General features: G+C 47.4%; 2 protein-coding genes across 4 annotated transcripts; one reads left to right on the top strand and one right to left on the bottom strand.

Annotated features, from left to right (window-relative positions):
* Positions 1–335: 335 nt before the first annotated feature.
* Positions 336–15,497, top strand: LOC120957500 (putative uncharacterized protein DDB_G0271606). 3 transcript variants are annotated; one of them, XM_040379731.2, is made up of 8 exons: positions 336–1,033; positions 4,558–5,000; positions 11,686–11,748; positions 11,823–11,961; positions 12,034–13,375; positions 13,807–14,663; positions 14,734–14,861; positions 14,942–15,497. In XM_040379731.2, exons 2-8 carry the CDS (start codon positions 4,919–4,921, stop codon positions 15,073–15,075), a joined length of 2,745 nt encoding a protein of 914 aa, XP_040235665.2. In that variant the 5' UTR covers positions 336–1,033; positions 4,558–4,918; the 3' UTR covers positions 15,076–15,497. The 3 variants fall into 3 exon arrangements, with proteins under 3 accessions (XP_040235665.2, XP_040235664.2, XP_040235666.2); XM_040379730.2 differs by lacking the exon at positions 336–1,033 and adding an exon at positions 3,625–4,310; XM_040379732.2 differs by lacking the exon at positions 336–1,033 and adding an exon at positions 3,626–3,719.
* LOC120957501 (general odorant-binding protein 56a-like) lies at positions 9,922–11,666 on the bottom strand. The gene is made up of 3 exons (XM_040379736.2): positions 10,586–11,666; positions 10,368–10,508; positions 9,922–10,274 (listed from the first exon to the last, which is right to left on the bottom strand). The coding sequence occupies exons 1-3, from the start codon at positions 10,637–10,639 to the stop codon at positions 10,059–10,061; spliced, it is 411 nt and encodes a 136-aa protein (XP_040235670.1). The 5' UTR covers positions 10,640–11,666; the 3' UTR covers positions 9,922–10,058.
* Positions 15,498–15,994: the final 497 nt, after the last annotated feature.

The following is a 15,994-nucleotide window of genomic DNA, read 5'->3' as shown; positions in this document are numbered from 1 at the left end:
ATAATAATAATAATAATAATAATAATAATAATAATAATAATAATAATAATAATAATAATAATAATAATAATAATAAAAATAATTATAATAATAATAATAATTGCCATTAAATTAATTTCTAGCCTTCAAATCATATATAAAATAATATAACATAATTACAAGAGCTTTATTCGAAAGCCCGCCAGCGCTGCAAAGCGACTATGAATTATAGCAAACCACTTTGATCACACACACTAACACATAGACACTCTTACACCAACAACAGGCTCTCGAAAGCTTTCGAACCATTCAACGAAACAGCAACTGCTGAGTTCCGCCCTGGCCATTGGGACAGGCCGCATAAGTTTGTTTTCATCCCTCGACGAAGGCAGTGCTGCGTCACCGAGCTGCGGTCCGAGCATCGGAGACCCGTCGTGGGAAAGAGTGTGTGTGTGTGTGTTGTGTAAAACCAATTTTACAGCAAAAGAGCAACAATTTGTGGAATTTTGTGTTGTGATTTTAACTTTACCGTCTGTGCGTGCAATAAGCAGAACAGCTGGATTGGGTCTTGAACCTCGTTTTGTGTGATTTTAATTGCTCTTTGGGTCGGGATCGGTGCAAAGTGGTGATGTGTAAGCGAACTACACGACGTAGTGGGTCGATTATGCTTAAAAGTGTGTAAGAAAGCATGGTCCAGAATAGAATTACCCTTAACTCTAAGCAGCAAAACGGGTGACATTCGATCGTACTCTAGGTGCTGCCGAAACAGCCAAAAATGGATCAAATTTCGTGCACAATCTACAAGAAAACCGAAGGTTAAGTGAGAGATACACCAAGAAGCAGCAGCAGCTCCAGGGTGAAAGAAATTCCGTTACCTTCAGTGGCCAAAAAAGAAGGAGGAAAGGGGGGACACGTTGTGAAAGGAAAGAAAAAACACTCTCAACGAAACACACAGAGAGAGAAAAAAACCTTCTCCGGTGCGCGCGGTGAAGAAAAAGCTCACCGCTACGGCAAGCAACGAACCCTCCACCTCACGGCGGAACTATTAAAACAGGTAACAAAAAAAACCCCACAAACACACATAGAAATACTTGGAGGGGTTGTAAGAAATATAGAAAAAGCACAAGAAAAAAACAACAACATTCCAACGAGATGTGGCTTCGCGGATGAGAGGATGGGAAAAGATCACTCAGGTGTAGTAACAACCGGCGAGGGCCGTAAAGTTGTCGTTAAATAGGTAATAGCAGATCAAGATCTCGAGTAGAACCGAACATGCCCGCACTGCTTCACAGTGTTTGTGTGTGCGTGTGTGAGTCTCGAGAAGAATGTGACCTTTCCCTTGTGTCCAAAAAGCTGACCTGCCGCCGTTTGGGTGCTGGGGAGTGCGGCGAACGGGGAGCAAGAGATGGCTACATAATAGTTGGAGGTGGTGGTGGTAGGACCGATCGCCAACGATCACCACACAAAGAGAAACCGTTTCACTTTTTCCTCCGCTTTTAGCGCAAGGGTAAAGGGACTGGACGTTGCCGTTTGCGTCCGTGTTTGTGTGTTGCTAGCATTCCCGATCGTAGCGTGATCGTCGCTACGCTATGATCAGCTAATCCGCCTCGCAGCGCAGAAGGTTAAGGTGAAGCTCCAAAACGTGAGGAATGTAGCGGTTTGCATGCCTTATTTGCGTTACGCGGGAGAATTGTAACAAAACAGCGGCGGTTACTCATACCGCTCGTGAGGTACGTTGTTTTTCTCCTTTATTCTTCGCTTTTACCGGCTGTTGATTATAGACTGCCACAACACACTCTGGCACTACGGTGTAACACTGTCACGAAATGTTTACCAAACAGCAAACGCGTTCTGGCCTTTGTTGGTTGCCACCTGCCACACCGCACGTAGCACACAGACACACGGGGAGTTGGAATCGACTTTTCCGTGATGGTGAGGATACGCACCAAGCATAAGAACGTGGATCAACGGGAGGATAATTGGTCCGGGCGGAAGGAGATGAGTAGTGCTGGGATGGATGAGTGTGTTGCTTTTTTATATTATCATTACCACTGCTGGGCGGCTGGCACGATCGCTTCGCGCCGAAAGGAAGGAGTCGAGGTCATTTGCAGGAAGTCAATAATTATTCCAGAGCCTTTTTGTATCATCTGCCCAGTGCGGTCAGAGCCGGCTTGAATGGGGCCAGTTGTACAGAACAGCAAACAAACGCGTTTTAGTATGGAATTGTAATACATTGGCAGCATTTATTTCAATATTGAATTTGCTAGCAAAAGATATTTACGATGAATGGTAGCATTTAAGAAACTGTTCGGTCAGGAATTATTTATACCATTTCAATCTATTGATAATTTTATTAGGTTATTGATGATGAAGTGTGTAATCATATGAACAAACTTTCTGGCTTGTAAAGTCCAAACATGTTCGAGTTTTCATACTTCTAATGGCGGATAAATTGAAAAAAATATATTTAAAAAAAATGTTAAAAACGTTTCAATATTCATTATCCAGCCTGTTATAATGTCGGCCAAGTAGTCAATAGAAAAGATGAACTTAAAGATTACTGCAATTTTTTCATAATTAATTTTGTAGCATCAAAATAACGCACTCGTGTATAAGCACCTACATCATCTCTCGATTACTGTTGCACAGTGACGTACAGAAAAATGTTTGTTTTTTGTTTGTTTCAATGTTTTCAAAGTGAGTGTATATATCAGGTGTACTTATAGTGTTCTTGCTCACCAATTGACAATTTGACAGTATGTTCCATAATAAAATCTAGTATGCCATGCAGATGAAACGTTGAGTTGATATTTCGCAGAACTGGTATAAGGATTTACTTATGCGTAGTACGAAGAAAGAAGCCACAAAAATTTACGTGGTGGCCAGTTCTTGGATTACAACGAGTATTTAAAGGTTACAGGATTAAAAAAAAAAACAGATCCTTCGCCAAATCTGACACATAGGCGCTTCAGCCAGCAATCAAGAAGCAGTATACCAACCGAACTAAATATGATATTATACTCAAAGTGAGGAACTTATGACTATATCTTTTAGGTCGGTTCAACAGACCACCGATTTTTCTCAAATATCGTTAAAAATTGTACAAATTTATGATAGAATTAGGACTTCTTCTTCATAGAATAATCTTCAAAGCATCCAGTTTCATATGGAACTAACTGTTAAATCAGGTTTTCAACCGCATTTCGTTTTCAGGAGTCAAATTGCACTGAATATGCCCACCAGATATATCAACTCACATTGAATATTTTTAACTTTTTTAATGCATGAATTATGTATTCCGTAGTTTCTTAGGTCATGTAGTATTGAAGTAAGTGTATTTAAATGTCACAAAATAGTAGTAGTAGTATTTTAAAATATTATTATTTTTCCAATTTTTTATTTTGTCAGTTAAACGCTTTGAATCTAATTGAATATTATTGCACAATTTGTTTTTTATAAATATTGAAATTATTTACAATACACTTGAATTGTTGCATAAAAAGTAAGCCAATTCTCTTTTTATGTTAGTCACTGTACTTGGTGTACATTCGCCCTAATCGCGCGGAGCGTAAACGATATCCTCTCTCGCTCTCTCGTTCACGGTTTGCTCTTTCCAGCGAACGAAGGGCCGGCAGACACGCCGAGAGCGATCGAGTATTCTCTCGCAAACGCCCGTCCCAGCCGGACGTGTGTGCGTGTGTGGACCAGTGCGCGTAGCGTCGCCCTTCGGCCGTGTGCGGGTTTGTTTTGGGTAGCGCCCTTCATCACAGAGGGGTTAATTGAGCCAATGTAATTTGGCTATAATACAACAGTGCGATACAGTGTGTAACTTACCCCGAAAACTATCTTTCGTGCATCGGAGAACGCGGTCATTGTGTGTCAAACCAAAACAATAAAAAAACGGTGCCCACTTTCACTCCGGAAGATTATTGTTTTTTTGTTGTCGCTGCAGCCTGCTGTGTTGTGTGTATTTTTTTCTATCGCTGCTCACGCGGCTGTCACTGGAATTGAGGTTGGATGTGTTCCGTGCCGCGGGTGTGTCGCTGTGTGTGTGTGTGAACGGCAACATTGTGCATCGAGCTGAATCAAACATCAGTTTGTTTTTGCCACTTTCGAGGTGAAATAGTGTGTAATTGCATGACTTACCCAAGCGGTGGTACAGAACAATCCGCCACAGCGGTGTTAGACAGAGTTTGTTGTTTTTCGGAGCAGAGCTTGGGGCGTTCTGTTTATAGTTCGGCGTCGCCAATTACCACGGCCGCCGGAAACGGTCGATTTTACAACGAGGCCAGCAGCAGCACCAAACCCACAGCAAACACTTGGTGCCGAAGGTGTGTCATTCTCGGTTCTCGATTCCCTCGGGGCCAGCTGCTCCGCAGTCTGTCCTCAGCTGCATTGTGTTAGTTGGTGGTGGTGGTGGTGGTGGTGGTGTGTGTGTGTATCTGTGTGTAAACAGGGGCGCCCGCCGAATGTCCAATTCTTACACTGCCCGATGTTGTGTGCCGCATGTTTAATGTGCTTCTTCTCTTTCTTCCCTTGCTTCTTCTTCTTCTTTTCCTGCTTGCCGCCTGCGTTTAGCATTCGACACCTTACCCTTTGCCTGTGCGTGTGTGTGTGGTTTCCTCCCGTCCGGGGGTGCATTTGTCTGCCCCCCAAAACCTGCCCGCTTTTGGAGGAAAATGAAAAGCGCTGATGGCGATGGGCGAATGGGTTCGAACCCTGTTGTAGGCAGCTTATCAGCACCTTAACACGAAACGGTAACACTGAAAAAGGAAAACGCAAGAACAGCCTGCTGTGGTGGAACACCAGGAACAGCTGTCAAAAAAACAGAAAAAACGCAACAAGTTTGTGCACCGACCAACCGGCACCGGAAAAAGTAGAACACAACCATATACACACACACAAACACACCCATCAGTTCGCGGCTTGACCGATAGCGATGGCCCATTTTTCGCTCACCGAAATGCCGACCGACCTGAAGGTGACGGATACGTTCCCGAAGAGTGGCCGCGTAACGGAGGGTAAGTGGCGCTTTTCCTTTTCTTCTTCACCCCATTGCACACCGCGATTCTTGTTTCATTGCACCTTTTTCATGGTTTTTTTTTCGACACCCGTTCTGAGCCGGCCAATTCAACCCCCCGTTGAAGAGTGTTGGATGGGTGCGTTCTTATCAAATTCCAACTGGAAGAAGTGTAAGCTTCCGATATCCGATATTGCGCCGAATGTTGATTAGAATCCTATTGAATCGGTATCAAAATCCTCCAACAAGAGTCCATATTGGATGGAGCTGCACCGGGAACGAAGCCGTCTATCGTTGGATTTTGGAAAAGAAGTGCCCCAATTAAGCACGACGACGAGACGACGAGCGATAATTGATGTCACTCTTTGCTTCCTGATGCGAATCGTTGGCGTGTGCCAATAAGAAGAGTGAATGACTTTCACCACAACAACAGCCGCGCAAAGGAGAGGGTCAACAGACGACCTGTGGAAGATTCGACGACGAAGATCAGTGGATGGTGGATCAGTCCCATGAATCATCTGCACCAGCGCCAAGTGGTGACAAGTGCGCCAAGCTGCTTCTCATTCCCACATTGGCTGCGCTGCTGCTGCTGATTTTTAATTCAATTTCGTACCCGTAGCAAACCTTTTTAATTGGACACAATTTGTGTGGCCGGCTCGCTGGAGGGAGTTCCAACGCGGATTGAAATTGGAGTAACATTGCAGCAAAGCTTTGCATTTGGAGCGATTGTTTCGACCACGGCTTCCCACCACCGATTGCTCGGGTCGGTGCTATGTTGAAAAATCATGAGACTTTTGGTGGAAGCGATAGTGTTTGGCAACTCGAATAGAGGGATATTGTACTGGTGGATGCCGATCGAGAGAAAGAGAGAGAGAGAGAACCGTGTAGCCGTGATTGCGTGGCGTGTTTGTTTGGCATGCACAGACCACATTGATAAGAACGCCCGTCAATAACAGCTCAAAGGGCGGCCCGTTTCCTCAGCCTGTAATAACAGCCAACGCAGCACAACACGATCAATGTTTGGTCAGCTGGAAAGGTAGGGAACGTGATGGTAGAGCGAGATTTAAACGGTAAAAATGGCAGGGCCCGCTGGATGAGGTTGAAGTTGAAAAACATGCCTTGCACGTGCATCACGTGTGTGCCCTCTCGACGACGGGGCAAAAAGGCAGCAAAGAAGAGAGAGATGGATTTATTTTAAACCGCTCTTTTATGTGCCTTTCTTCCATCGGCAACCGTCATTGAAGAGGAAGCGATATTCCTGGTCATGATGGATGGCTAGGGTTTAAGGGCTGCTGTGAGTGTACAAATTCGAGGCTTAAAACGATCGTTAGCGCCTGTCCCTGGTCTTCGAGGGTTCCAGTTATAATTAACTCAGTGTGGTGACAGGCAAGATGTGTATGGCCCAACAAACGGAGGGCACACATGATGTAAAACATATTGTTTTGCTCTTTTTTTGGGGGGCTTTTGTGCCCTTTTCGAGATAGTTGTAACAAGTTGAAATTGTAATTTAATCTTATTTCATTTCACACGCTTAAAAACAAAACCAGAGATAGAGCATTCTCTCAATCATGCACCATTACCAATGGCAATGAACCCCTCGTACCAATTTCCCGGTGCTCTCACACGCTCAACCGGCTCTCGCGGACGGCGAAAGGTTTGTCGCCTCTGGTGGAATGTGCCAGCGACTTTCGATTCCAAGCGAATGCGCAGGTCCCAAGCGCACACGAGCGCGAGTCATTCTCCAGACGCACTGTAGTTGCTGCGGCATTAGGAAGTAATATTTTTAGCCCTGCGTAATGGTTCAACTCCAATGCGTATGGCCCTATGATGCCCCGTTCATCATGTCGGGTACGGTCGTTCATCATCATCATCAACATCGCGAAGGGGGGCGGTGTGTACGGGGACCTAGTAGGGCGGCAGCTTGTTTTGAGATCTGATCGTGTGAAGATCGACGAACCGCAGCAGCACAGGCACGGTGAGAAAGGAACGACGGGAATACAAAAGGGGAGGCATTTATTTTGGGGGCCCGTCGCGTTGTTGTGATCTACCTTCGCTCGCGCCCGGCCCTCGTGAACGGAAAGCGTTGTCGCTTTTCTTTGTAACCTGCGATGAGGAGGAAAATTATGATCGAATTGCGTTTTCCTTGTGCATAAGTGAGAGAGAGAGAGAGAGAGAGAGATAAATGTAGATCTAGCCATGCTTTGGAAGCAAAAAGATGATTTTGCCGGGGAGGCCGTCCGGAGGGCAACGTACCATTTAGAGATGGTTCGGTTTTTGGGAAGATTTGGTGGAACGTGCGTGCCGGTTTTCCTTCTTTGTTCGCGGAAAATTGCGCTCCAAACATAAAAAAAACACCCGTTTTCTCCACTTAGCATAAGAGACCTTTGTGTGGTCGTGCTGAGGGAATTGCTGTTATTGTTTCATTTGTGTACGATATTGGAGGATGGTATTGGAGCAGGCAAGGAGGAAACAATTTCAACTTCTTCCTCTCCCTGTTTGCTTGCACTCGTAATCTTTTACCCTCTGCTCTTATTTTTAATTCGCAAGTCGCGAGTCTGTTTTAGGGGAATAGCGGGGAAAAAGAGACAAAAAACGGACGCGAGGGAGTTTGATAATAATTATCCACCACATTTCCGTTACGCGGTGGCGGCGGCGGCAGTGGCGTTACACTTTCTCCCGACCCATTGGCATTTACTTTTACTCTCGTCATTGCCACGGTGCATTGAACCCCCCCTTCTGGGCTGTCAGGTGGTGGTGAACATCGCTGCCACCAAACATTCAAATGCTCTCCTCATCTATCAATCATCATCTTCAGCCAGGGGGAAAACGCCCTCACTTTTGCCTTCCTTTTTTTAACCGATTTACGTTGAACAACGTTTACCTGTCATTACAGTTCGCATGGAGTAATCTTATCTTGGTGGTGGAGGTGGTGGTGGTGGTTGGAATTTTCTTCGCTTTGTTTCGCTTTTCCAATGCAGTTCCACAGAGTGAATCGTTTTGGAAGGGTGGAAAAACAATTTGCCCGCTAAATATGCTTTCATAGTTCCATTTTCATATTTTTGTGAAAATTCCCGCAGTCCCGCCACTGCTGCTGCTGCTACGGTTTACGCGTGGACCGGTTGTGCGAGTGCATTGACCGCTGCTTTGAGAGCAGTGGTGGGGAAGCGTGGCAAGGCAGGGGACAAACACCGTTGCCACCGTTGCCACCTAAGCGTTGTGCTGGAAAATGCGCTGGAAATACGGTTACGGTTGGTGGTGGAATGCTGCACGGATTTAAAAGAGAGAGAGAGAGAGGGAGAGACGTGCAAATAGGGGAAAGAAAAACGCAAGAGCAAGCAAGCGAGAGAGAGAGAGAGAGCAAGAGCGATTGAGAATGAAATAAGTTTAAATGGAATGTAACGGACGTGCAGGAGAGAATTACAGAATACGGTACACAGTCTGTGCTACAATTGGTATTGTATTTTTATATTTTTACCAGTGGTGTGCAAACAAATTTAAAAAAGTTCTTATATTTCAACAAGAATAACATTGATTTGTACTGCAAATTGCATAACTTAGGGCGTTATTCTCTCATACAGGTTAAATTTTTGCCTGCAAGTATGCAATTTGCCTTACATTATTCATCTCATAACCGTTATCTTAGCGTTACTTTCAATTCATCGCAATACAGGGGTTTCCAGTAGTTCTCATAGTTGTAGGACACTTCCTTGACTCTTTCCTATGGGAAGTGAACTTCATATGAAATTGGACTCTATTGGAGTTCTTGGATATTCCTATTGGATTTGTCCAACAAGTGTGCTAGTGAGTCCAATTTCCATTACATTAAGTTCATTTCACGTAAGAAGAAGTCAATAAAGTGTAAGATGAATTATTCTTTATGGAAAAAACCCAAAAATGAGCTTAAAAACCAAAAACCGCAATTAAAAATAAAAAGTAACTGTTCAACCTGCCCTTAAACCACCGTGCCGCAACATACGAACTCCATTTCCCGTTACTTCCACGCGAGGCGGTGCAAAAAAAGACTTTCATTTCCCGCAAACAGGGTAAACCCGTTCCTTCCTAACCGGGGGCTTTGCAAACCGTGCACAACGTGCGTGTGCGCGTGCTTCGAGTTCAATTCTCTCGCTCTCTCGGGGCCTAAAAACCTCATCTGCTCCTAGCTCACCATATCCTTTTCGGAGGAGAGCCTGTTTAGCCCAGTCCCCGGCAGGCACCATCCGGTTACACCATAACAAAGATACACGGGACACCGACACGTTTAACCTGTTGCATTCGCGTGGGCAACCGCGAGCAAGTCGTGTGTGGGCACAAAACGACCATACTGGACGTGTTAGAAAGTAAAAATCACTGCCTTGTACGTTCGTGTCGTTGGAAGCTGGCGTGCGCGCGGGAACTGGAATCTTGGACAATCAATGCCGGGGGTGAGTTCACATTTCCTCCCAACCGTTTCAACTGGTTTTGAAGAGGTTTGAAAGATTCCAGCAATGAACTCACATGCAGCCAGTTTAGATGTTCTTGTCAAAAAAAGAAATGCCTAAACCGGATACCAGCTGGCTGATAAGCAATCGGACTGTGATGGACTGTGTGAATACTTTGTGAAGATGCGTACGCGAAACATGTTATGATGTATTGCTGTTTGCAAACAGACGGCAACGAACGTTCGAGTGTGGAACTCGTTCCTGGAACTGATTTATGAGCTGGTCCTTTCCCGACAGATTCTTGCCAAACAAGAATATAGTAAGTACATGACGCAATATTATGGTTCTTAGCGTGTAATCCATAAATCTTACGACTGACGTTTGCGCTCTCAGGCTAGCAAAATCCATTAATTGAAGCAATGCCAACTTTATCAGGCTTTTAGTCATGCAGAAGTTCTTCCTTCCCGACGCCCACCAAACACTGGAATAATCCTACCAACTGCATTCCTTTGCATAAAAAACATCTTCAACTTGTTTTATTACTCAACAAACAGTCTAACGAATGATGTGTGTGTGGGTGTGGGTTTGCGGGTGTGTGTCTCTCGTTATGCGAATGTGATGTTGATGCAGTGACCCGAATCTTAGTCAAAGATCGACTTGTTCTTGTGGTAGCACTGGTACAGGCTGAACGCTTTATCGCACGCCGTCTCGCCCTCGTTGTTCTCGCACACGTCAGCGAACGCTTCCGCCTTGGCGGTGGGATTGCCCTTGGACAGTTTGGCGATCAGCACGTCCCGGTTAGCCGCGCCACTCTCCAGCGTGAAGCCCACCTTCGCGAACATACACTGGATGGTACACTGGAAGGAAAGATAGGAAGGAGAGCACCACGACGGTTCGGGGGGTCACAAAACTCCTGCAAAACCTTGGTTTGGCAAACAGTCGAGGCTTACCTTGGCCGTTTCACTGTCCAGCGTTAGGTCGCCCAGCCGCATCTTGGTGGCAAAGTCCTCCGGCAGCTCACCGCCCAGCTCGGCACGGCACTGTTCCGCCAGCGATTTGGCAATCTCGTGCTGCTCCTCGGTGAAGAAAGCCTAGAAAGGGCGATAGGAAAAAGCAGGGATATTATAGACCTGCAGAACTCTTAATAACTTATCACTCTTCATCGTACCATCGTAGAGACAGCGGCCAGCAGCACCACGAACACAATCTGAAGGCTCTGCATGATGATGAGGCGGCGGTTTTAGGATCTTTTGGATCTTAACGATCAGGCACGGACACAACAAGGCACTATCTTCACCGGAATCGGATTCGGAAATGAGATGCTACCATTCGATTTCGTGTGCCTTTTATACGAACGGCTTAGAATCGCACCGCCGGCAGTAATCGGAACGCTCCACAACGAAAAGCGAAAGATACTGGAGAAGAATAAATCCATCTTGATTTATGTCCAGCTTGTTTTTTTTTTACGCGCCCTGTCTGCTAATTTCGGGGAGGCTCGCCAGCCATCTCCTTGTATAGCGTGCGATGTCCTCTTCAAGGCCAGCCAGAGCCGCGCAGATGCATTCATTAAACTGCATCTGGGGTGAATTTGTGCAACCCGGGCAAAAAGGATCTCGCTCTCTCCCTCTCTCTCTCTCTCTCTCTCTCTGTGACAATGGGTGATGCTCTCGGGGTGATCATCTTCAGCACAAGGTCAAGGTTATCAGCTTGCTCTCCTCCACCTTGGATTGGGGGGGTATGTTACTGCAGGCCAATTTTAGGCCCAGAAGGCCAGCCTCTTTTTGCGTGACATAATTTATAACAATCCACACTTTCGCGTCGTCTTCTTTGCGCAATTTTCACGCGATTAAGTATCCTTACACGGCGGAATCGGTGGCAGACGACGAACCTCGCCATCCTCTGGAAAGTGCATCACGGGCTCTCTCTCTCGCTCGTGACCGTTGACTTCATATAACAATCGGACGGATTCTCTCTCTCCCCATCCCAGACGAAAAGAGCAGTCAGCTCGCTCCAAATACAAACCGGGTTGCAATTTGTAAAACAAATTAGTGGCGCTTTGTTATTCACCGACGGTGCCTTCACGCGCAATTTCACACGGGTGGTTCGATTGTGGGAAGCAAAATCACTGCTGGGGCAGGGGAAATCATTTGCCTATTAGTTTATAATGTTGTGTTGTGTGCTGGTAGTGTAAATTTAAGTGTACAACTGCACAGTTGACCTTATTTTTCCCTTCGCTTTTCTCTTTCTTTTCATCGCTACTACCCAAAGTTTGCAAAGAATGGCTCGTGCGGGAGGATGGTGCCTTAGCATATCAGCTGCAGAACCAAGAGAGTAAGTATCTTTGTGTGTGTGTGTGTGAAAATTATAGTTTTAGTAGTGAATTATTTCCCCCCGGTCCATTGCAGTTAACGAACACTACAAGGGTAACAAACAGCGCAACCAAATCGTGCGGCAGGACTTCCCCACCGCCCTGTCCGAGCAAATCCGCGAGAAGGAGGATGCGGAGCGGCAGGCAGCACTGTACCATCAGATGATAAACGAGCAGTAAGTGTGCTCAAGCTTTCGTGCTATATTTTATCACTAATTTCCTCATTTTATTCGCTTTTGCTCCAACAGAGAGGAGATGGACGCAAAGGTGGCACGCGACATTGCGGACCAGCTCAACCGGGAGGCGCAACTGAAGCGTCAGATGGAGCTGCAACGAGGCGAACTGTTGGCCCGCAAGCTGCAAGATCAAGCCGTGCTGGGAGATCGTAGGCATCCGCCCGGAGTGGCGGGAAGTTCCGGCAGGCATCCACAGACCGCGCAGGAGCAAAACGCATTCCCGCTTCCACCCCGTGCGCATCCAAAGCCAAAGCCCGGACCGGCCACGAACGGCAACCAGAAGCACCCGGGAAGCTCCCACTTTATGGCGCATTCGCCACCGCCATCCGCTGCGCAGCAAAGCAACGAGCCGCCGGGTCTGCATTACGCCTCGTTGGACCTGAACGCTCCGAAACGTCCGCCACCGCAGCCCGTGTTTCAGAATGGCCGGGCTGTACCGCTAAGTCCGCCTCACCATGCCGCCACCGGGTACCAGGAGCGGCTGGAAGTGTTTCCGCCTCCACCGCCGCCAGCAGCAGCTGCAAACTTCAACCAGTACTCGGACGACGAGGAACCGGTCAGCGGGGCACAGTACGTCAACGTAAACCTGCACTCGCACACGCCGGAGAAGAAGCAACCTCAACATGCGCCACCGTACCGGCAGCAGCCGGGTCGCTCGTTACAGCAGCAAGCGGCCGATCTCGTCGACAGCATCCGGCCGTACGATGTGCCGCTGTCGAACGATGACTTTTCGTACCAGTATCCACTGCCACCGACGGTGAACAACATTTCCGCCCCTTCGGGCAGTAGAGCAGGTGGTGCAGTGCGGTACGGAGGTAATAATAATAATATCGTCCCCACGACGACGGAAGCCGACTATCAGAACAATACAAACTTTAACAAAATGTCGCCGGAAAAGTACGTGGCGCCGGCAGTGTCATCGAGCCGTCATGTTGCTCCCGAGGGCTTCGGGCGGCGAAACGAAGCTCCACCGCTGCAGCGAACGTCCGCCAACCCCATCAACTACAACCTGTACGATGATGACGATATTGATGAGGCGCTGGCAGCCACGAGCGGGACGTTTACGGCGACGCCACTCAATCAGCTGGGGCTGCCGGTTGAGGCGGGACCGAGCGGTCGGTACGCGAACGGTGGAGCGACGCCCAAGACGGGTCACTCGCATCACAACCACAACCACAACCACCATCATGCGATCTACCAGAACCAGCCTCATTCGTCGCACGCTTCGCCGAGCCACTCGAAAGCGAGCAGCTACGACAAGACGGATCGGATCCGGACGCTGCAGGAGCTTGGGCTGGCGCCGGACGAGATCCAGGAGATCGATATGCGGCTCGAGCAGGAGCTGCGCGATGCGGTAGGTTGTTTGATGGTCAATAATGAACGTAAAATCGGTCAGGCAGGTGAAGATTATAATGAAAGCACTCATCGACTCCGTCCGTCCCGAGCGAGTCTGCACTCTGGAATAACATGTCGGATTCGTTTACTCATGACTAGAGGCAGACTCGTTTGGGAAGGATGGTTACCGCTCGTCGCTTATCGTGCTTATCAATGCTTAAAAACGAACGCTCGGATACAAACAGATAAGATAAGGTCAGAGTTTTATCTATATAACGTCGTACGGCTATTTATTGCATTAATTTAATCCAATAGATAACTTACAATCATGTGGTTAAGTGAGTTGTAAGATGCAATGATCAAGCATTATGTCAGCATGACTTTACATCATTTGTGATCAAAAAGGTTTGATAAAATACTAATTTTCTTTCCCCCTTTTTCTCCCCATAGGAACTGGCCCGCAAGCTGCAAGAGGAGGAAGGCGGCACCGTCGATCAGGAATTCATCGATCGTAAGGTAGCGATGGAGGCGCAAGACAAAGAGCTCGCCAAAATGCTGCAGGAGCGGGAACGGGCCAAGGCAAAGCGGGCTCGCGAGAAGGCCCGACTAAAGAAGGAGCAACGGCTGCAGCAACAAAAGCAGGAGCAACGAGCGGATGGCACCGTATCGGAGGATGACCCGGGTGCCGTTGGAGAAATTGTTGCTGCTGCTGACCCAAACGCCGATCCGGATGCGATCGTTGACGCTTCCTACTCCAACCCGATCGATATGCTGCAGCAGCAGCAACAGCAACAGCAACAAAGGCCACCAAAGCTGATCTCCCCGACCGGCTCTGCCGCCGGTGCGAGAGGATATTACGGTGCACCGGTGCCAGTACCGACGACGGACCATCCACTGCACAACCATCGCCAGCAGGGAAGCATTTCATCGCACGGCTCGGGCTCTGGCAGTATCGGTAACGGTGGACAGCAGCAGGCAAACCAGTTCGCAGGGCCAATCAGTGACGAAAACTACTCCAACCCGGTCGACATGATTAAGCAGCAGAAGCAGCAACAGCAGCTACTGTTCCAGCAGCAACAGTTGTTACAGCAGCAGCAGCAGCAGCAGCGTGGTGGACCGAACCTGAAGCTGTCCGCGAACGTACAGCGGTTAATTGAGAATGGGCGCAAGGACGATGAAATCTATGTGCTGCCCGTTTCGCAGGAAGACCATCCGCCCATGGAGCTGCCCCAGTCGCAGCGTACCCCACCGAGAGGTTCGATGCATCCGGCCAACGGTGGGCGGCACGTGTCATCGCCTGGGTCAAGGTAATGAAGGACGACTGAAAGGAACGGTTTAGAAAGCTTTAGACACTAATATTCATTTATCACACTTTAGGAATCAATACCTGGACGAGAACATCGCTGCAAAGATTGATCCAACCTTCGGTAGTGGTGCCGGTGGCATGGGACACTCTCCAACCTCCACCGGGACGTCCTCTTCCGCCGCAAACGCATCGCAACCAGGTAGTAGTTGAAGCAAATGATTTGTTTCCTCTTGAAACTAATGCCCCAGATCTTCATTTCTTTTTGCCTTTCCGGTTCAGACATACTTGAATTCTCCGACCCCGGGTCCTCTAGTCCAGTGCCGCCACCGTACATGCCGATACAGGGTACGCGCCGAACGAACGCGCCCGATGGCAAGAAGCGCAAGTCGAAGGAGCGCTGCGCACAGCAATAAGCGAATGGAATTGATGACGCACGGGGATGACGTACATCAAATACTGCCCTTTTGCCCCGCGCAGGAGTACCGAGGATGTATCGAACCGCATTTATTATGCCAGGCCGGCCGTGCTGCACTCAGAACTGCCGGCTCAGAATGTTGTGTGGAGTATTTAATTGCTAAAGCAACCCAGAGAAGGGAGCCTTTTACAAGTTGGCAGCGCCGTGGTTTAAGCCTTAAGTTGTGCTTAACGTGTTTTGTGTGGTATGATTTTAAATCTCACCAGCCGCGTGTAATATTTATCGAACGCTGTGGATCGGCGGGAGAAGGAGCGATGATGGTCAGAGCGTACCGTGTTTTGGTGCTCCGGCTTCGGCTCAGTGAAATATATGTGTTTTATTTTTCTCTTTTGTAATAAAAGCAATGAGTTGATATACAAAGCAAGGTTTTGTAATGTGTCTTTCTTTTAATACCAATTTGTGTTCTGAAGGGCGAATAACATCGCTTAGTCAAGACACAAACCACACCACCGTACAGCGACATCTAGGGTGCGTCAGAAGAAACTACACAGTGCGGTGTAACTGGTGGGTGTAACGCTGTTAGCCAATCCATTAACCCTTGCACGACTAGGGACAATATTTTTTCACTGTACAAAATAGTCGTTTTCCGATAACATAAGTTCAAGGTGGCAAATATATGCTGGAAAGAATGAAAAATAAAATATTAATTTGGTGATATTCTCCTGCTTTAAATTCACAACGATATTTGGCATATTTAGTCTTGGAAGTCTCATGGTCGTGAAAGGGTTAATTGGGAAAGGAATTGAACAATCGATTATTAACATTATAATTTGTACAAAGTGTGCAAATTTTGTGCAATAAAACTGTATGGAAAACCTTATAATTTAGTGAACAGCCAGTACGAACATGAATATAGT

This window comes from Anopheles coluzzii, chromosome 3, assembly GCF_943734685.1.
Source record: "Anopheles coluzzii chromosome 3, AcolN3, whole genome shotgun sequence".
NCBI classification, from domain to species: Eukaryota; Metazoa; Arthropoda; class Insecta; order Diptera; family Culicidae; genus Anopheles; species Anopheles coluzzii.
Note: the sequence above shows the minus strand (reverse complement) of the source record. Positions and strands in the feature narration are given on the sequence as shown.

Coding starts and splice junctions, on each gene's coding strand:
- LOC120957501 (XM_040379736.2), bottom strand. CDS start 10,639: ATGCAGAGCCTTCAGATTGTGTTCGTGGTGCTGCTGGCCGCTGTCTCT. Junction 10,509..10,585: donor TGGCCGCTGTCTCTACGATG/GTACGATGAAGA, acceptor CGCCCTTTCTAG/GCTTTCTTCACCGAGGAGCA. Junction 10,275..10,367: donor TGGACAGTGAAACGGCCAAG/GTAAGCCTCGAC, acceptor CTTTCCTTCCAG/TGTACCATCCAGTGTATGTT.
- LOC120957500 (XM_040379731.2), top strand. CDS start 4,919: ATGGCCCATTTTTCGCTCACCGAAATGCCGACCGACCTGAAGGTGACG. Junction 5,001..11,685: donor GAGTGGCCGCGTAACGGAGG/GTAAGTGGCGCT, acceptor TACTACCCAAAG/TTTGCAAAGAATGGCTCGTG. Junction 13,376..13,806: donor AGCAGGAGCTGCGCGATGCG/GTAGGTTGTTTG, acceptor TTCTCCCCATAG/GAACTGGCCCGCAAGCTGCA.